This window comes from Porcisia hertigi, chromosome 24 (genome assembly GCF_017918235.1).
Source record: "Porcisia hertigi strain C119 chromosome 24, whole genome shotgun sequence".
Classification (NCBI taxonomy): domain Eukaryota; phylum Euglenozoa; class Kinetoplastea; order Trypanosomatida; family Trypanosomatidae; genus Porcisia; species Porcisia hertigi.
This window is the reverse complement of record NC_090583.1, coordinates 17,145-37,405: the sequence shown is the minus strand read 5'-3', so window position 1 is coordinate 37,405 and position 20,261 is coordinate 17,145. Positions and strand designations below refer to the sequence as shown.

At 56.0% G+C, this 20,261-nt stretch overlaps 6 protein-coding genes across 6 annotated transcripts; all 6 read right to left on the bottom strand.

Annotated features, from left to right (window-relative positions):
* Positions 1-350: 350 nt before the first annotated feature.
* Positions 351-2,639, bottom strand: JKF63_05545 (uncharacterized protein; the record flags this gene model as incomplete). Its single annotated transcript, XM_067901503.1, has 1 exon — positions 351-2,639. One exon carries the CDS (start codon positions 2,637-2,639, stop codon positions 351-353), a length of 2,289 nt encoding a protein of 762 aa, XP_067756769.1.
* Positions 2,640-3,575: 936 nt separating this feature from the next.
* On the bottom strand, positions 3,576-6,626 carry JKF63_05544 (uncharacterized protein; the record flags this gene model as incomplete). Its single annotated transcript, XM_067901502.1, has 1 exon — positions 3,576-6,626. The coding sequence occupies one exon, from the start codon at positions 6,624-6,626 to the stop codon at positions 3,576-3,578; it is 3,051 nt and encodes a 1,016-aa protein (XP_067756768.1).
* Positions 6,627-8,941: 2,315 nt separating this feature from the next.
* On the bottom strand, positions 8,942-10,669 carry JKF63_05543 (uncharacterized protein; the record flags this gene model as incomplete). Its single annotated transcript, XM_067901501.1, has 1 exon — positions 8,942-10,669. One exon carries the CDS (start codon positions 10,667-10,669, stop codon positions 8,942-8,944), a length of 1,728 nt encoding a protein of 575 aa, XP_067756767.1.
* A 1,099-nt stretch (positions 10,670-11,768) lies between these two features.
* JKF63_05542 (uncharacterized protein) lies at positions 11,769-12,089 on the bottom strand (the record flags this gene model as incomplete). The annotated part of the gene is made up of 1 exon (XM_067901500.1): positions 11,769-12,089. The coding sequence occupies one exon, from the start codon at positions 12,087-12,089 to the stop codon at positions 11,769-11,771; it is 321 nt and encodes a 106-aa protein (XP_067756766.1).
* Positions 12,090-13,369: 1,280 nt separating this feature from the next.
* On the bottom strand, positions 13,370-15,820 carry JKF63_05541 (uncharacterized protein; the record flags this gene model as incomplete). Its single annotated transcript, XM_067901499.1, has 1 exon — positions 13,370-15,820. One exon carries the CDS (start codon positions 15,818-15,820, stop codon positions 13,370-13,372), a length of 2,451 nt encoding a protein of 816 aa, XP_067756765.1.
* A 926-nt stretch (positions 15,821-16,746) lies between these two features.
* On the bottom strand, positions 16,747-20,040 carry JKF63_05540 (uncharacterized protein; the record flags this gene model as incomplete). The annotated part of the gene is made up of 1 exon (XM_067901498.1): positions 16,747-20,040. The coding sequence occupies one exon, from the start codon at positions 20,038-20,040 to the stop codon at positions 16,747-16,749; it is 3,294 nt and encodes a 1,097-aa protein (XP_067756764.1).
* Between the last annotated feature and the right edge of the window lie 221 nt (positions 20,041-20,261).

Here is a 20,261-nt window from a genome sequence, read left to right as displayed (position 1 = left end):
GAAATAGAATTACATTCAGTGATGGGCATGTACGAAGACCCACCTCAACTATAGACTGCCCATTTTTTAGCTCACATTTCTAGGAAGGCGTTCGAGAGATGCATGAAGGCAAAAGCGGGCGCTTAGTAGTCCAGGGGGTGAACGAGCCGCGGTAGGGAAAAACGCCAGAAAGTGTGCAGACTGTGTGGTCACGCGGTGATCGTACTTGTCGTCCCGGTTCTCATTTCTATTTTGCTGTTGTTCTCCAGGAAAAAAAACTCTTGCAATCGTTGTTGTTGTTATGATTACCACTGGCATAATGGAGCGTGAGCTCAGAAATGTGTACCCCTCCCAAAAAAAAAAACTTGTCTTCAGATCTCCCTCTTGATCGCTGTAATGCAAAAGATGTCGCTTTGTCCTCCAGAGCTTCCGGGGCTTGGAATGTAGGCATCCATTTCACTACAGAGAAGTGCGGTAACATTATCGACGCTACTGCAGGCGCTGGAAACACCGTGAGGCTTTCGATGTTTCAAGCATCTGAGAAAGGATGTGAAGCTTTCACCACTGGAACAGTTTGAAGCCATTGACGCCGCAACTTCCCAATTCCAGATGTCTGAAAAATATTTTTCACTGGCGTGCTCCTTCTGAGGTGAAACCCCTCTGCTCTGCGCTTGGTGGCGACACCAGGTGCACTCGAGGATAGAGTTTCGTGTGGCTCTATCCAAGAAAACAGCTGTCATCAGCGAGTTCAAGCGTGGATTCGAGTGCTGCTCTGTCAGTGTTGTCCACAAAGCAAGCTGCTTGCTCCGCGAAGGTGTCTGCAGCACAGCCTTCCCCTGCTGATCCCCCTGGTCACCGCACATCTGTGCAAGAAATGAGGCAATTTCAGTAGCGATACCACATCGGTTTACCTTCACCTTTGTCGTGGTAACTTCTGTATCGGAGCACAGTCGCACTAGATTGAGTGCCCATGTTTTCTGTGCGACATCATCGCCAAAAATGTGTGAAAGTGCCTCGTTGACGGCTGCAAAAGGGACTCCGCAACCGAGTGCACCGACACAAATTGGAACGCAGTGCATCACTGTAACGTGATGAGAGTCAGAGGCGGCTGCGCGCAGCAACGCCAGGGAGCGGTACCCCATCCAACTCTGACCATACCTCTTTGTGGACGCCTCACGCATTGCTTGACTCACTGCAGCGACGGCAAGGTCAACTGCCCTTACATTTTTCTTGAAGAATGCCGCGGTGGCGGGGCATTCAACAGTAAGATGATTCCATGTCACCCGTGCAGCGTCCATGTAGCGGCCAGCACGGCACAAACGAAAAAGTAGCGCTTTACAAATTTTGCAGAGCTTCGGGTCAACGGCAGCCTTGGAATGAAAAGACTGCAAGTAAGCATATGCCGTGGCAAACGGCGATATTTGCAATGCCCTTAAAAGTTGACGTTTCTTCAGTAAACTCATGGCAGCATGACGTCGGACGCTGGGCTGTGAGTTGCCGAGAAGCCTCAAAATACTGGTTCGTGCTGTATCGAAGGAACGACAGTCACCAGTAGCTGTGTGTTTTGCAGGGGCACCTATCAAGGACAATAGCAGACAATTCGCCTCAACCGTTTGTAAAGTTTTCGAGCTGATGAATACTTGATTCAATATGGAGCTCCATTTCGATGGCTGCTGCCGCTGGCTGCAATCGGGTCGAAAAAAACCACACGAAATCCAGTTCTTCTGAATATAACGGGCTTCTTTGGCGGTGAGAGACAGAATGTCTAGAATACTATAGTGAGAGGGGTGAACCAGCTTGGACGACAGGCCAGGGCATACTTGTTTGGCAAAATTTGCATCAATTTTTTTTTCGACTGTCCACAGCTCCAGCAAACGGTACAGCCGATACGACAAGCAGGCTGTTCCGACTGTAGTGATGTTGATATCAGCACACTTGTCCAAAATGACCAGTTTTTCTAACATGGAGATTCCTTCACCATCACGAAATCTGCACGCGGTTTCCGCTGCACAAACCAGGACCTGTGTGGTTGCCACCACGCCCAGGGGAGCAAAGAGTCTATATTGAACGAGCGGGGAGCCGGCTTCGCTGTAGGTTAGCGATAACGCTTGAAGCGCAGATTTGTGTGCAAGCTGTTGTTCTCTAAGAGCAGCACATAGAACGTCGATAAGTGCTTTCAGTGTGGAGGCATCTTTTAGTTCTTTCAAGGTGCAAATCGTGTTGAGAAGTTCACGCTTCACCTTTTTACGGGCTAGTCTTGTGGACTTCAGTTTCTGATATTTCCACAAAGTTGTCAGCTGAAGAGCACTTTGAACCTCTCCCGCTTTCATCAAGACGCAAAAGGCCTCCTGAGCATAGAGGAAGGGGAATGTCTCAACACTTTGTAAGAGAGCATCTCTCTCATCGATGGAGCGCACCGCTGGCGTTGATGTTGAGAGGGAAGAGTGGAGGGTGCTGCTCTGAAGTTGGGTGAGGTACTCTTTTCGTGAATCAACAAGGGCGTTTGCTTGAGCCGAAAACAACAGGCCTGTACTGTTCCGTGGACAGGCGCGTGAAAGATGGACATCTGTAATTACCTTTTTTTGCAATTTATCTGTTGAGGCAAGTGCGGCCTTCTTGCTGGCGCGACTCCCTATTTCAATGAGACTGTTTTTCCACATTGAACTCACTGCGGACTTTCCCTGGTGGAGAGGAGGCGGGGCAGAAAGGAGAGAGAAGAGTAGAGTATGCTGGGTTACATTGTTGGGCAGAGTGTTCAAGAGAGGCCATGGTATATATACCGCGTGGAGAAAAGAGCAACCATGCATGATGTAATTCTTGGCATTTCTGAGCAGTTATAGCTTACTTGCGTGTGGAGAGCTGGGGTGTGCACCGCCAAACATTTCGCCTTCGGCCGTTGCTCGGTTTTTGTTTGTCCTTTTTTGCTTTCTTGGGCGCTTGCGCCAGTGGTCGGTGCCCGAATGGGGCGCTTGTTTTCGGCGGGCGTCGCGCCGGATCCGCCCCCCCCCCCCACAGCGGGGGCCCGGCCCCGCCGGATGGCCCTGCTGGCGGCGGCCGAGGAGCGCCGGCCTGGCCCCTGGGCCGATGGGGGGAGGGCCACGGCGCGCGCCTGCCTAGTTTGGCCGATGTCTATTAAAGCGGGGTTTGGAGTTGTTTTTTGGTCCCTGAGTGGATGGGCGGCTGCAGGCCATATCAGTGAAGTGCGTCAGCCACGTATGCGGTTGTTTCCGGGTGCGCGGCGAGGGGCGAAGACTTCCCCGGTGCGGGCCGGGCGGGGTAAGAGGAGGTGGGTGGTCGACAGAAAAACCGGTCAGTCAATCAAAGCTGTCATTTCTCTTTTCCTTTTTCCAGGGTTTGTCTTTTCGCGTAAGGGGGGGGGGGGGGGGGGCGCGTGCCGTAGTGACGGGCTAGCGTGCAGGAGGAAGTCACAAGGAAGAAGAGCGGTTGTTGAAATAAGAGCTGAGACGCACACCAAATAACACCGCGAATTGGTGGCATTCTCAAGGTGAATTATTGAATCCGAAGGGGGGTGGGTGGGTGGCTGCTTGTCGCTCGGTGGTGGGGCGCCCCCCTCCCTCTCCCCCCGAGGTGGCGCGTCAAGCAGGGGGGTCTTCAGGGTTTCCCGGCAAGGTGCCAAGACTACGCTGTGCGGTCGGAGTGGCCTGGCTGAGCTCACTGGAACTGTTCTGGCCGACACGATCATCTCGCGTTGCAGCTTTCTCGCGGTACACCAATGACGGTCGACACGGTAGCGGTGCCATCGGCGTGTGAGCTAGCTTCTCCATTGTCGACGGCGACCCGGTTGCCCAAGTCGTTTGGTTAGGGCAGTTATTGTTCCTGAGTGCTGGCGCTTCTAGCTCATCGCTGCTCACGTCCAGCTGGAGCACAGATGCAACGGTTTGTGTGAAGTGTTGTCCTCGTGCAGACAGGATGGGTGTCTCGTTCTGCTTGCTCTTCGGAAGCGGGGTGTCATCCATCGCAGCTGATAAGCTGGCGCGCCAGCACTGCTGAGAGACTGTGGCGGGAGAACGCCAGGAGGTTGCAGCTCTGCTGCATGTGACGACGGCGGGCCGTTCGGGTGTTTGAACAGGTGGCGACAGCATCGTCCCTGGACTGTCTGGGGATGACGACAGGGTTGTTGTCAAATTTACCTCTGACAGGTTCACATGTGAGGGTTCACAGCCTCGCGTCAGCCGAAGCTTGCTGTGCGACAGGCGCTGCTCAGAGGACGCTGACTTTTTCTCCCTGGCATCTTCTGCGGCTGACATATGGTGTCTCAGCGGGAGGGGTGCCGTGTTACAGCGGGGTGACAAGCGCGATTCCGTTGCTGGCATTAGCGAATCGTTGCATGGACACGGCGCGTACGCAGAGGCCCCCTGTAGCGCAGCCGTTGTTGACGTCCGTGTCGCGTCGCCTGCATTTTGCAACGTGTGAAATAGGGCGTCATGTTCGCCGTCGATGCCTTCCAAGGCGACGGGGATAGTGTGAGACGACGCGAGAGAGTCCGAGGCAGCCGATTGGGGCACCTGCGTGTGGTTCCCTTCCCGCCTCAATGGCAGCTGTGTATCCGCGGCAGGGTCAAGAAGGTCGCTGCGATCAGCGGGTACCGAGGCCGCCACCTTGTCGCGTTGCGCTTCGGGCTGCGGGGGTGAGGGCGGCGTCGAGGTGCCTGACGACATGGAGACAGCGCTGCTGCGTAGGCCCTTGTCGACAAGCAGGGAAGCCTTGTCAGTGGGCAACGGGGTGGAGAGGTACTTGCAGACCGCCTTTCCGCTGCCAGCTTGGCTCGAGGGGCGACATTGGTTTTTGAAAAAACTCCAGGGCGAACTGTTCTTGGGCTCGCGACTTTCCGCTGCTGCTGCTTGTATGGGTGAGAGGGGTGCATCGCAGATCGGTGCGGCGGCGATGTCACTAAAGTTTTGACCCGCCTTTAATTTTTGCGTTGGCTCCTTCTTTTTGCTGCTGTTGGTGGGCTGCTTGACGTGTTTGTGCTTCACTGGCGGAACGTCACCGCTCGCATTGTCATTCACTTCGTTGGATGTATTCCTGAGGCAAGTGCTGGTGTCGCTACCGAGCCGACGACTGTGTTTTTTGTCCCGTGGGCTTGTTAAGGTAGGGGACACAGTTGTGATGTAGCCAACAGGCGTTGCACGACCTCTCTCATGGAAGGAAGGCGGCGGCGCCTCGGCATCGCTGTGCTCAGAGAGCACAATGCCGGTAGACTGAAAGGACGATTCGCGCATGGTGTAGAGTGGGTTCTCAGAGGACGCGTCTGTGTTCGCGTCCCTCAGGGTGTCGGCGAGGTTATCGTGTTGTTGCTTCCGTTGCTGGCCAGGGCTTTCGCTTCGTCGCGAGTGTACGGAGTAGCTCGACGGCGTCGCCTTTGGTACATCAGCAGCGCCGCAGTTGAGTGACAACACCAACGGTAGGTGGGACATGTCGGACGGCGACGATTCCTCTTCAGCCTCGCTGTGAAGGACATTCTCCACGTTCAGGTCGAGTTCCGAGGCTTTCGGCGAGCCCGTTGGTGGTACGCTGTGGGGCTGGCTTCTCGAGGGCTGCACGCGCGGTAGCACCACACGGTCGCCCCCGCCGCTCCTGAAGGTGATGCCGAGCGACAGAGGGGCCGTGCTCTCATCTGAAGTAGACTTGATTGCGTGGCGGGACGCGGTCAATCTTCGCCCGGGTTCGCCCCCCAAAGATGAGGTGAGCGGGTCCTGGTCTTCGATAGCCATCATATGCGTGATGCTACCATCTTTGCCTGTACTGCAGTACATCTCGCGTCGGGCGACAGACGGGTGCATGCTTTCGGAGTCGGCTCGCTCGTAGCCTGGTGGTGGTACTATATCGTATTCGACGCTGTAGTGGGTGCTGCCAGGACCAACCGCTGCCGCAGCATCTGCGACAGTTCGCCCGTCTCGGGAGTCGACAGAGTGTTGCCTGTGCTCATCGATGTACCGCAACGGTTGAAAGACGCTGGGGTGCAGGTACCAGTCGCGTGGTACCACCGATACAGGCACCTCATTGATATTCGACGTAGGCGCCGGCACCGCGGGCTTAGGCGGCTCGTCGTCCAACATGCGCTGCACCTTGGTCGCCAGCCTGCGCGGAATGACGCGGTCACCGACACGGGCAGCGCGGTTGCACCATGCCGGTACCTGCAGCTTCTCCGTGGTACTCAGCAGATCGCAGAAGGCCTGACTAAAATGGTTGCAGTTGTGATGCAGGATATGATACTCGCAGCTGCGCCACTCGTTCTCGAGCCGGTGTAGGATGGTGTCTACCTGCATGGGCGAGCGGGTGGTGTAACCGAGGCGGATGGTGCGGTAGAGGGTTCCGGCGGCTTGCCCAGGATGCACACAAAACAATCCGGAGGCGTTAGGATTCTCAACCACCTCGCCGTAGCCCCACTCGATGCCATACACTACGACGCCAGTGTGGAAGACACCCATGCCCATCTTGGAAAGCTTCTTGTTGCTCTCGAGCAGGCTATATACGTTGAGGATGACAGGTATCTGTACTTCTGTGCGCCGCAAGCGCGGGCTACTGGCGCGCGAGAGGCCCACCGCCTCAAGGCTGCGCAGCTCTGCTGCATTCTTGGAGACAACATCAGAGGTGCCACCCCTCCCACAGCACCAGAAGGCCATATGTGTGCACGCCCAACTCCGTGTACGTGTGTGTGGCTGACGACGTATCTCCCAGCAGGGACCCCCCTCGAAAAAAAAAAAAAAGACCACGCCTCTACAGAAAAAAAACACACACACAGTGTAGTGAATGCAGGTATCCGTTGCACGAGGTGGATTAGAAAATGGAGGGCGAGGGGAGGCGGAAGCGCACAGAGAGGACAACACGATGTCGCAACACCCACAGAGGCAACACACACTCACTCACTCACACTTACGTAGACGGAGAGTATAGAGTGGTCTACAGACTGTGAAAAAGCACGGTGGGGGTGGGTGATGGTGGGTGATGGTGGCGAGTTATGAGAGAATCCAGTCGCATCTACCCTAAGGACGTACGCTTTCGAGAAAGATGATATACGGCGTTGATCCAACAGGAACAGCCAAGCAACCGCACCGACACACACATACACACACACACACACACACACACATACAGTGAATAGATAGCGGAGAGAGCAGGGGTGGTGGTGAAAGAGAACGGAAGTAGCGCGTGAGCCACGTGCGCGCAGAGGTGTGTGTATTTGTGTATTTGTGTGTGTGTGTGCAGGGAAATGTTCTAAATCGAAACTAAAGGCTTTGGTGAGTGGATTTCTGACGGCAGCTGGATGAGCACTCTGTCGCGTCATGATGATGGGCGCGGGATCAATAACACAGCGGTTATCAAAGAAAGGGATCACAAAGTGAAAGTGACATCATTGTTTCTGCATACTTACAGGTATATATATATATATATATATATATATTTCTATTTCGGAGGACTAGGTGGTGGAGGGGGTGGCGGGGGTTGGACAAGTCGTCACTGATCATGTGTAGGGAGCACACAGAGAGCGAGAGTAAGTCGCACTTGGCTCTACCGGGGGCAGCGGGGATGATATTGTGACTGCAGCCGTGAAGTGTCCTCCCAGCTTAACTCCTTTCCTTTCTTCAGAAGCTTTTTTTTTGTTGCGGATGTGTGTTTGTCTCTCGCATTGCCTCACACTCTTCCACCCCCTCCCCCCGCCCCAAAGCCTTCTCCATCTTTGCAGCACAAGAGGCATTCTTTTGGGCTGTGCCACCATCTCTCTCTTTTTATAGTTTTTTTTGTGATCTCTTGCCATTATCATCGTCGTTGTTGGCGCCTCTTTTGCGTGATCTGCGTAGTCTTGCATGGCAGCATGGTGAGGGGAGGATCGCACATGTATTGGCACGTACCCCAGCTACTCCACACTCACAGACGTCACACGGAAGCCAGAGATGAAGCATCACTCCCCCCTTCCCTCCACCAAAAAAAAAACGAAATGCTAGAAGAAAAAATTCAAGAACAGGGGCAGTGACGATGAGGCTGTACGCATGAGCGCGCACATATGTGCACATCAAAGCCATGTGCAGATACCGGCGCGGCTCCTCTTTCCTACCTCTCTCTCTCTTTCCACACTCACTTCCGATTACACCAGCAATCAAGCGAGGGGAAATCAGTTGAGCGCGCCTTGTAACTCATTCCTTTATGTACGTCTACCCCGCCTCCCTCCCGTTCCGCCCCGCCACAGGTTCTCTGGGCGCGCCATCACCACCTCCAGCCATTCGGCTGTGGTCACCCAGCAGCGGCAGGGAATGGGAGTCGGGGAGTGCAAACCAGGGGATACACCGTCAACAATGTAAAAGGGGCAAAACACCAAACGAGGTGCGGTTTAAGTGGTATTTTGCCAGTCGACGACCCGCGTGTATGTGTTGACAGCTCACACACACACACATGCACAATATACACACAGACGTACACATATAGAGGAGGAATGAAGGGATGGAAAAAGGGGTGGGGACGAGGGAAATGGGCTTGATGGGAATGGCAATAAGAGCAACAGCGAAGTCGTGTATAATATGCATCATGTGCACATAACCCCATCACTGTAAAACGGTGATGGGGTTGTCCGGTGTCACTGTGTACGGGGTGTGTCGCTAAGTACGCGTGCGGCGACAAAATACAGAAAAAGGATCGCAAGAAAGGAGGAAAAAAACGAACACACAAAAGAAGCATCGAGCGCTGAGCAGCCGCCCCCACTTACCGATACCGACAGAACGGATGGGGAGAGCCACGGTGGAGAGGAGGATGGGGGAGGGGGGGGGGAGAGAGAGCGGGTTTGGGGTGGGGGGCGGCTAGGAAACAATGAGGAGGAGCATCATTACACGTGCTTTGTCTTTCTTGTAGGTCCATTTTCTTTGGCTGTTGGCGCGCGTCTATACAGGCTCTCTCTCTGCCTCTTATCCCCTCCCCTCCCCCTCCCTCTCCCACTCCTTCGATCTCATCATGATCGCCGAGCACCTACGGATGATGTCAGCGTCTTGGAGAGATCCTCTTCATCACGCAGCATCGACCCAATGCCCCTCAACATTGTCAAGATCTCGTCCATGTCGTTGCGCTGTTTCAAAAGCAGCACTTTTACCCGCGCCACGTACTCGTCGACCGAGTCGGAGTCCTCAAAACTTTGAATCGCTGTAATCTCCTCCTTGATGCCAGTCATCTTGGAGTCGATGTGCCGGCGGTGCAGTGCAATCAGCTTCTCCTCTGCCTTAGCAATCTCCTCGACCACGTAGGCGTGCACCTTGCGCACCTGCCGCACCTCGTCCTTCTGCATCACACCAGCGTTCGCTACGGTGCGCTGGTCGTTGCTGACATCTTCCTCGTCGCCGTCGTCGTCGTCGTCGCCGCTGGATTCCAGGGCGGCAATGTGGTTCTGTACAATTGTCGCAATTTTTGGATCCTTCACCTTCACCAAGGCTGGCGGGGGTGTGCCGTTGTTGCGGCCTGCCGACAAGCGCCGGCCGTGGGATTTGGGGGCATTCCTTGGCCCTCCCTCGTGCGCGACTGCGTCACTTTCACCGCCGCCATTCTCCGACGGGGACATATCGGGTGATGCGTCGGAGGCAAAGTCTGCCACCCAGTCTGGGCGGTTCTTTACAGGAACGGCCTCGAAAGGCCTCCTGCGCGGTGCGGCGTGCCGGCGACCAGGCGGGCTGCTAGCCACCTGCTCAATTTTCGCTCCACCACCAACGCCACTTCCAAAATCCTTCACGCGTTGGGTGTAACGCAGCGTGTTGAGCGTGTTCACGCAGTGCTGCGAGGACGGAGAGATGGTCGAGATCATCGTGGTACGGCTGTTGCCAGTGAAGGAGTCGCGCAGCACTTCCGTTAAAATCGACCCCCGGAATGGAACGTGGCTCTTGCCCATACCCAGCGCACGAATGCACTCCTTCAGTGCCAAGAGAGACTTGTTGATCTCCGCCCCCTCCATGCGAGTTTTTCGGTCACAGTCGAAAGTATCGGCCCCGCGTTCATTACCCGCCAAGTCGATAAAGGAGATACGTCCAATAGTCTTGGGGGCACGTCGCCCGTTGGCACTCCGCGTCTCCCGCACCTCTAATTGTAGGACAGCATGGGAGCGGCTACTCTCAGCGTTTGCGCTTGTCTGGCCTGCCGCACGGTACGCGCTGCCGGCTGTGATGACGTCGAAGATCTCCTGGATGTCTGTCACCTGATGCTCACTCAGGCCGCAAATGTTGATTACCTTTTCCGCGTCTTCCCGAGCGAAAAGCCGCTGTCGGTCATTGAGCAGATCGAATATTTTTCGGCCGTATATTTCGTAGAAGGACACGTAGACGACGGCGTCGATCGTGTTGGCGCGTGCAAAAATCTCGCGTGCTGCAATAGCGTACAGCCCTGGCTCTTTCTGCGAGCCCAACATCGTGTACGTCTTGCCAGAGCCGGTTTGGCCGTAGGCAAAACACGTGGCATTGCCATAACTGAACACAGTGTCAATAAGTGGCAAACAGCAGCGCTGGTAAACTTTGGCGTTGTTGCAGGTCTCCCCAAGGACCTCATCGAACGTGAAGGTGTGGCGATCTGTGTAATGTGAGAGATCGTACTTTATCTTGGGCTCGTTCACAATGCACCGCGGCGTAGGTGTCTCGACGATGTCCATCTCTGGGTCTGCGATGGGGCGCTTGCGCACCACCACACATATACGGTTGCTCATGGTATCGACAGGTGAGTAACTGATGTCACTAGGGTTTATTCCCTTTACATATATAACAGGTGTAAAGGGGGATGGTCAGGTGTGTGCGTGTGCGTGTGTGTGTGTGTGCGACACAATGAATCCTTCGTTGGTGGTGGTGTCAGGAATTAAGAGCAGTGCTGCCTCTCCAATGAAGAATAAAAAAAGAAAAGAACAGTTGGCCACTCTCTGAGGCTATACATATATATATATATATTTATATATATATATGTTCTACTTGCAGCATCCACGAGAGGAAGCGAGAAGGGCCACGACGTTCAGGGGATGGGCGAGGGGAAGGGAAGGGGGGGGGATGGAAGAGGTCTGTGTGCGCGTTCGTCTGACCAGCCCACACCGCCTTCACCGTACGGCTACACAGACGGAAGACATATGGGCCACACTTTATGTCAGAGCTTTGTCAAAGTGAGGGCACCATCACATAGAACTCAGTGAAAGTGTGTGTAAGGGGGGGGGGGGGGGAAGGAGGAAGCTCCGTTTTTATTTTTTAATATCAAGAATATGCTTAGGAATTAAAGGTTTTAGACTCATACACGCGCACGGCTCTCCCTATTCTACTACGACGCAGTATACCTCGACGCTCACGTAGACGGCAGCCAGTGAAAATGGGGGAAGGGGAAGAGGAAAACGGGGCGTGAAGAGAGCAACCTTGAGAGTCGAAGGGACATCCAAACCAATTAAAGGCCCCCAAAACAACCAAAAAAGAAAATGGGTGGGGGTGGAATCGCAGCGACCGGGGATGCCCAAGAATGGCCCCACATACACACCGACACAGGAACATGGATTCACCCAGACACGCCAACCTTCTTGCTTGCTCTCTTCACCGCCTTGGGTATCCCACCAGAGCAGCAATAGTTCTACAAACTCCTTGCCAAAAAAAAAACAAAGAAGATACTAATTCGCATATGCATACACACATTCTTTTTCTCGCGTACATGACACACTTTTGTCTTGCCTCTTCTTTCTTCCTCTCTGCTACGTCCTCAGATGAACACCACCGAGCTTACATCATTGTCAAGAAGAGATCGCAAGTCGATTCTAGGGCAACCACCACTAAAGAACTCTACGAGAAGAGCATGAGGAAGGCGAGCATCAGCGCGAACAGGCCGATGGCCTCCGTCAAGGCGAAGCCAAGAATGGCGTAGTTGAAGAGCATCTTGGTGAGGTTTGGCTGGCGCGCGCAGGCGATGAGGAGGGAGCCAAAGATGGTACCGATACCCATGCCGACACCAGCAAGTGCGATGGCAGCGAGACCAGTACCAACGTAGTGCAGACCCTGGACGGAGATGGCCACAGTGGAGGCCTGACGAGGGGCCACCACGAGCGCGCTGGACGCGGCAGCCGCGCGGCGGGCGACTGGCTGAGCGATTGCACGGCGCATCATTTTTCAAAGGGATTATAATGTCAGTTGGGGGCAGTGAAGAAGTTATACACAGAATGAGAGACCGGTGGGGAGCGTGTATGATAAAGCGAGTGGATCCTAATTAGCGTTGGAGGCTGTAGGTGCAGGACAAAGTACGCGTCCGTCAGCACGCACATGTGTGAGGGGAGGTGATGATTTTGGTTGTGATCAAATTCCACCCCGAAACCGTTTCGGGTAACGAGAAGCAAAGATGGTGAGACATATGTGTATAAATAAATATTTTTTTATCGGAGATGTATAGTGGGAGTGAGAGTGGGTGGGGTGGGCAAGATGCCAGGAATGCTGCGAAGACGACATTGAACATGCTACTCTCTTCCGTAGTACCCCGACTTCCTCTCTCCCTCCACTTCCCTCCCCACCATTTGGTGTCAGTGGAGAGACATGCTGCAGCGCAGAGGGACAGGGGGAGGGGGTGATTCATCACGGTGGGGGTTCAACACTGCTTCATAGGCCAGCGTCTTCAGTTACGGCTGTTTGCCCGTTCCTGCAGACGGCGATTTGTTTTTCTCTTTACCGTGTGAAGTGAAACAACAAAAAAAAACAGAAGATGTATGTAAATAAAAACATTCTCTTACCCACCCCACCCACTCCTCCATTTTTGTTTTCGTTTGTATACGTACATATAAAGAGTGCTATGGCGGTGGTTTTATGTACTCGCTCGGGGTTCTGCCGCCAACAGATGCACAGATATGCACTCGCACGAATACATGGAAAGGCTGCTACACACACACACACACACATCAAGAGCGGTGCCATTGTTTAATTCACTCATTATCAACGCAAAGAGACTACCTTTCCGCTACGGTGTGTTCTATCGTCCACACAAAAAAGGGGGAGGGCGGAGGGCGGTGCGTGCGTGTGTAGGTCGGGTGGAGGGGTTCATCACTCACTGCCACCGTCGCAGACTTACTGCTACTTAAAAAGCGAGACACAAAGGACCCGTAAGAACTTAAACGATGAAAAGCAAATCCATTTGCCTGGTTAAATATGCCGCGCGGTGCACGAGAGGAGGGGTTCTCCGTGTGGTAGCGACAGCTGAGTACCAGCAGAATGAGGCCATTTATGGCAGCAGCACGTTCCGTATCGGTCCCTCGCTCGTGTAATGTATGTGGTGGTGGCGGCGGCGGAGAGCGACACATCCTTACACCAGGGTGGCGGCCTCTCTCACACACACACACACACAGACACACACGTATATATGTACAGCTGCACCGCCACCTCAAAAAACGCACTCTTTTTTTTTAATCGCGACGCGGCCGCCCGCGAGTGTTGAACCCACCGTTCGACACCTCCTGGAACGGGTTCACACCTTCGAACAAATCGGGTGTTTTTTCCTTGGACTTGACCTTCTTCAGCTTGCCGCGGTCCATTTCCATTTCCCACATGGGATCACGGATTCGCTGCTGAAACTTTGGTGCCGATGCCGGCCGTTGTACCGTCTCGGGGGTGTTAAGCACCTTGCGCGTATGCAGTGCCTGCACTGCGTGGCGTCCAGCTCTAAAGTTGGGGGTTTGTCGGCACTGCTGTAGTTGTGGCGCTGTCGCGTCGTCGGACGCACCAGCGTCGGCATCGCGCGTCAGTACACGTTTCATCGACTTGATGAGGCCACCATAAAGAGACACTTTGGTGGTGACGGTGTTCTTGAGCCGCGCTTCTCCATCCGCTGCGGCGTCGTTCTCGTCACCCCCTCGCGAGTGTGGAGGTACCATGCTTGCCTCACCGTGACTGCTCTGAGCTCCCTGTCCATTGAGCTGGGTCGGCGGTCGGCGTGCACATGCGCCGTCAGACTTGTCGTCTTCGCCGTCGCTATCCGAGTCTGTTGGCAAACCCTCTCGCATTCGCTTGAACGTCTGCACCCGGGCAGACTTATTCGATAACAATGCAGCCGTGACACCGTGGCCTACTGTATTGCCGTCGCCAAAAGCGTCAGACTGGCGTTGGGGCTGCGAGGCAGCCGTGAGGGATGGGCTGCCGTTTAAGTTGCTCGTCTGCCGTTGTTCGGCACGGCGCTTCTCCAGGAGTGCCTGCACTTCTGACTCACTCACCTCTCGTCCAAGGTTCCCGTCTTCCTCTCTTGCTGTTCCCTCGCTGAGCCCTGTGACGGCGGGGGACGCAAAACCGCGTAGTCTTGTGCCGTTGCTGGTGTTAGATTTCTGATGAGGTGACAACAACTTCCCAGCGACGGGGATGGGCTTTCGGGAGTAGAAGAGCATGTACGCCTGTGCCCGTTGTAGCTGGTCTTCCGAAAGACGGCTGACGTGGCTGTCATTGAACTCATACCACATGCCGTTCGAGGATTTGGCCAAGGTGTAGTAGTGGCCGTAATCAATGGAGCGTCCCTCGTGAACGCATACGGCGTTGAGTTCGTACTGACAATCAGGTCTCTTCGCCGTCTCTGAGGAGGCCGTGCCGTTGAGCGGCTGCGTGTGACCTGGTGGTGGGGACGACGACGACGATGACGACGGCAGTGGGGTGCAGTAATGTGTGAGGTCTAATTCCAGTGGGAACTGCACATGTTTGTTTATTTTGTTGCCTGTAGGGCCGAAGCGCTTCACGTGAATGGCGACCACCGGCGGCGCGACGTGGATAGTAAACTTTTTGCGTGCACGGACGCCAACATCACGCGGGGATAGGTAGGACCGGCCATCGAGTTCCTCGACGGCGCAGAACCTGTCGAGGCAGTGATGGAGCGTGTTGCCCGCCACTTCCACTGAAAGTATGGTGAAAGGGTCGTAGGTGTTGGAGCAGAGAGTCTGTGCATCGAGCCCGTTCCGCGAGGCGCGCTGTGCTTGCTTCCCCTCCGCTTGCTTTGCTTCCATCTTTAAATCCATCGCTTCTTGATGCTTGCCTGCGCGCAGGAGCTGCTGAATCTCATCTTGGCGCGACCACGTCACCTGTGAGAGAAGGTAGCCGCCACAGATGCGGTGGAGCGCGGTGGTGTGCGCCACCCGTGGCTGCACCTTCTTGGAGCCAACGAGGCGGTGCAACAGTGATTTCTGGCATGAGAAGAGAAGCTGCACGGCAAACTCGTGTGCGTCGCTTTGACGTCCAATTGAGAAGTGCTTTGATAAAAGGCGAAGGTTGCTCATGATGTGTCCAGGTCGGTACGCACCACCACCACCACCACCGCCGCCTTGGGGGGTTCGTTGCATCCTTCGAAACGTCTCAGCGAGGGCGAAGGCGAAGTCAAAGGGAGTTCCAAGCTGATTGTTTGCTGAGCGGAACGTGCTCATAAAGTACTGCGCCAGCGCCGGGGTGTGGGCAAGTGCTTGCAGCACACTGTTCGCGAAGCACGTGTTGCCAAGGTTCATGAGCCCCAGTCCAACAGGTGTGATGTTCTGCCAGCGGAGCTGTAAGCTGCTGCGAAACTGCGCATCAGAGCACAGCTGCGTCGCTTTATCGATGCGCCGCGGATCGTCGTCGTCGTCGTCGTCACTGTCACCGTCGCTGTCTGAGTGTCCGCAGGGCGCCACCGCCTCATCGCCGTCGCCCGCATCGGTGCTGCTGTGCTCACCACCCTGCCGCTGCGTGTTCATTGCATCACGGAGCCGCCGTGTGTGCTGTGGGTTGAGAACGATCGCACTTCGGGGGTACTCGACAACGTGCGGCTTGCGATAGCGCTCAAATTCGATCTTGCGGAACAAGATCTCTTTCCCCACGAACCCGAGCGAGCGATCATGGGCGACGTCCATGCTGTGTCTCTCTCTGTGTGTGTGGGGGGGGGAGGGGGGCGTGTGTGCCTGTGTAGCAACTAGAGAGCACGCAGAATGTATGAGGTTGAGGCTGGTCCCAGAAGGAGGGGGATGGGGGGAGGAGAAGGGGCGGAAGCCGAGACGACCCACGAGGGGGCGCGCGGAGAGGGAAGTGAAAAGCAAGAAAATCTAGTCGATGTCGGGCGCGCAGGGTTGGAGGGGACACCGTTGCAACGCACCAGTACACTCCCCAGCAATGCAGCCAAGGCGTCTGTGAGCGTGACTCACACGCAGGCATGCACAAATTCATTTGCCCACTTTGCACCGGCCTCTTTTTCATTATCGTTGTCGTCATCTCCAATCACTCCTTTTTTTGTTTGTTTTTGTATCCACGACGAATATGAGCAAGCGCATGGAAGCGGCCGCGGCGGCCGGTTCGTGATAGAAAAAAGTGGAGCTGCAGAGAGGGCGGGTGGCGAGCGAGACGCGGGGTACACGTCAAGGGAACAGGTAAAGTGTAACAGCCACCTCGTAACTCACACGAGGTGAAAGGCATGAGCTGTTCCAGCCCCAGTCTACCGTAGCCTGGCCTGTCCCCCCTTAGCACCCACACCCGGCAACAAAGACGCGCACACGCGCGTGCGCGCGTTTGAGTTGCACAACAGCGCCCACCGCGCTGCCACACATAGGAGGTGCGACATCTCCGCACCAGGCATCCGCGTGCATCTACGCCGTCTTCCTTTCCATAAGGAGTTGCGGCGCCCCCAGAGGTGTGAGGGCGCGAGGAGGGTACGGGTCGCATTCTCAATCGTTACGTGCGTACGTCTGTGATTCATGTACGGATACCCCCCTCCCCCTCAAACATCCTTCGGTTCTTTCCACATGCATGAGGCTATTCAAGGCCCATGGAGTTGTCGTGGATGCCTTTACTGGGGTGCGGCGGGCAAGGGAGATGAAGGGCCGGTCACGGTACTCACCAACTTGAAAAGTGTCCGTCTCGGTGCAGAGGCGACAGGCGATGGCGCGGAGGAGGTCGATGACGAGGTCGACGCAGCTGGCATGATAGGGGGCGTCATCGATGACTGGGCGTGCACGGGTGGCAATACCGAGTGGCCCCGCGTCGCCAACCCACTCGCATCCGTGGCAGCAGCCGTCTCCGCGGCGCAGCGCATCTCCGTTGGTGCGAGAGCGGCTACGGCGAACGTGCATGCATCACCTCCAGTAGCGCGGAAGCACACACTGGTTCTGCCGCCGCTGTTGCTTTCGGCATCTGTGCGTCGCCGCTTCAGCTGCAGATTAGGCCTCAGCGGTACGTGTACAGCGGCTATTTTCGGTGCCTCTGACAGTGGCTCCTGTGGTGGGGGAGGAAGGGAAGGGCTAACGGGAACGTTGTTCGCCACTCTCGACTCAGCCGTTGTGCTTGTAGAGGTCGTGGGATCGGTTTTAGAAAAAGTGAAGACAGTGCGACGTGGTTGGACCACAAACCCGGCTATAGGGGAAGCGCTCAACACCGAGAGAGACGCAGGCGATGAAGGCGGATGTGGTTGTGTTGTTGTGGGACGCAATGGCGTCAGTGATGATTCCTGCATCACTACTGGCTCCGTTGGGGGGGTCCCAGTGAGGTCGACGACCAAGGGGGCGGCGGAAGCGCAGGCCAAGCGTGAAGATCCCGCTACGGCCGATGTCGCGCTGGATTTTCTGGGCGGCATTTGGCGCATGAGGTCGAGCACAGATACAGCGCTGGCACTGGTTGATGTATGGCCGGGTGCGTTTGCGGAGTGCGAGGACGGCAGCGTGGTCGGATGCGCTGTGTTGGCGCCACCACCGGCTGAGAGACGCGGCCGACGCGATGTGGAGGAAATGCTCAAATGCGGCGCAGAGACCCCCAGGAAGTCGTTGCCCATCTCGGAGAAGGGAATCACCAGCGGCGGTGCCATCGGCGCCGTCGTAGCGGATGGGACGCCGCTGCCGATCGCGCTGCCGCGTGAGGCGGAGATGGGGGTGTTCATGGGACTCGGAGAGACGCGCTGTTGTGAAGAGGTGTTGGTGGGCGTCAGCAGGAGCGGCGGGGTCTCTCTCTGCAGCGGCGCGTGCGTCGCGTGCACGGTCGATAGCTTTGAATCGGCGCTGGCACGCGGCGATACCCGCGCTGGCGCAACCGCCGCATCCACTTCTTCCCGAATGGTCGCCTCTTGCGACGGCTGCGGCTGAGCCGTTAGAAATCGGTCTAGCGTGCTTTGCTGCGATGTCGATGGTGTTGACAATGTTACCGCCGACACGTCGCGCCGGGCAACGTTCTGCTTGTCCGCACCATTGTGCAGGTGTATCTCTGCTCCTGTCGCATTCGACGTCTCGAACATGGCCGTGGTTACACTCAGCTTCGTCTGTAACAGTGGCCAGATAACACTATCGGAAGTGCCCTCGGCGAGTAGATACTTGATATGGCAGGGCTGCGCCTGGCCGATGCGGTGTACACGGTCCTCGCATTGAAGATGGGTGCTGGGGTTCCAGTCCAGTTCGGTGAAGACCACTGTGGAGGCACACGTGAAGTTGTGGCCCGTGCCGCTGGACTGCATGGAGAGGATTGCTACCGTGCATGCCGCTTCTGTTCGAAAGTGCTCCGCAGCGGGCTCGCGCTGCGCTGGCGGGGTGTCGCCTGAGATATAAATGTAGTCGATGGGCTGCCGTGGCCGCACCGCTTCAACGGTGCTGCGGAGCGCCTCCATCATGCACTGGTGATGCGCGAATAGAATTAGCTTATCACCGGAGTCGAGATGCTGCTCTACAATACTGCTGACGTAATCCTGTACCGCGGGGATTTTGGCCCGTGCGGTGGACAACTTCATCTCGAACGCGTTTGGTGCCCGCGTAGCCCAGTCACCCCCAACACCCCCACCACTGTCTGCAAGCGAGCCATTCGAGCGAGTAGCAGCGGCCGAGGTAGAGTTGAGGCTGCAGCGCAATGCAACGATTTGCTTTTCCAGTGCCTTCTTTTCCTTCTGTGTTATGTAGATGTAGAGCAGCTGGCGAGACTTTGAGGGCAACTCGTTTCCAAGCTCACGCTTTGTGCGGCGGATCAGATAGTGGCGCAGCAGACTGTGTAGTTCGTCTGGATGGGAGTGGCCAGTCGTGTCGATGCCGAAGCGACTCACGAAGGAGTTGCAGTAACGCGCGCCAAACTGAGATTTGCTCGGCACGATGTTTGGTTGTATTGCTTGCAACTGCGCGTAGAGCTCAATGGGTCGTGACATAGCTGGCGTGCCCGAGAGGAGGATGGCGCGACGGCTCTCGCGGCAGAGCCTAAGTGACTGCTGCGCCCGCTTTGCTGCACCGGCTTTGATGTAGTGCGACTCGTCGAGAATCACAACGTTGAAGTGGGCGTGCTCCACACACTTCAAGGAGCTATAGGAAACTATCACCACGTCGTGGAGGCTCGTTGCTGTTGCTTTGGCACCTTGCAAGATGGCAATGCGAGCGAATGGGATGCCGCAGAACTTGTTGAACTCCTTCGCCCAGTTTTCCATGAGCGACATGGGGCACACAACAAGAACCGGCCACTCGTCCCGGTAGTGGTGAGCGATAGCGATGGCTTGCACCGTCTTGCCCAGCCCCATGTCATCAGCGATCATGGCGCGGCCGTGTCGCTCCAGCACGAAGCGCACACTGTCCCTCTGGAACGGTTTCAGGAGTCGGTACAGGTGGTCCTCTGTGTCGGGTAGGAAGGCGCGGCCAGCAGCCACATCCTCTGCGTACTGCGTTGGAAGTTGTCGCATCCGTTCCACACAGCGGAAGTAAAATTTTGGGATCTCCTCGAGCGACGTGTGCGGCAGTGGCCGTGTCTTGAGGGCGGCGAGAAGGCGGGTGTACTGCGCCATAGGGTACAGGAAAGCCCCCCTCCCGGCTGTGTACCACATGCCCTCAAACTGTGGATCCTGCAACACGGCAAGGCGAAGCGTTTCCCATTTCGATGGCTCCCCCTGGACACGAATCATGAAGCAGTCATCGCTTTTGTTTACGGGGTGCACCAAGGCCTCAAAACGTACCACGACGCCCGTTTCCACTGGTGGGGATCCTGGAGCACCAAGCGTGAAGCGGGTGTACCCGTCACACTGCACGGGTGCCAGTGCGTAGAAGCGACATCGCCCGAGCGCGCAGGTGTAGCACGGCTTGCCATCACGGCTGATGTGGTAGCGCGCGGGATGGTCGCACTGGCAGTTCATTCACTGTGTGTGTGTGTGCTGAGAGGGGGGAGGGGGAGGAGGAGGGATCCAGAGCCAGGGCAGCAACGTCAGTCAGTTGTCAACGCACTCATACGGTGAGGTGTGTAGCATGACAGGAGGCCACACAAATACACACACTGGAATATGCCGGGGAGGGAGGGAGGGAGGGAGGGGATGAGAGGATGAGAGAGTCAGCGAGGAAAGGTGGGACGCAAATAGTG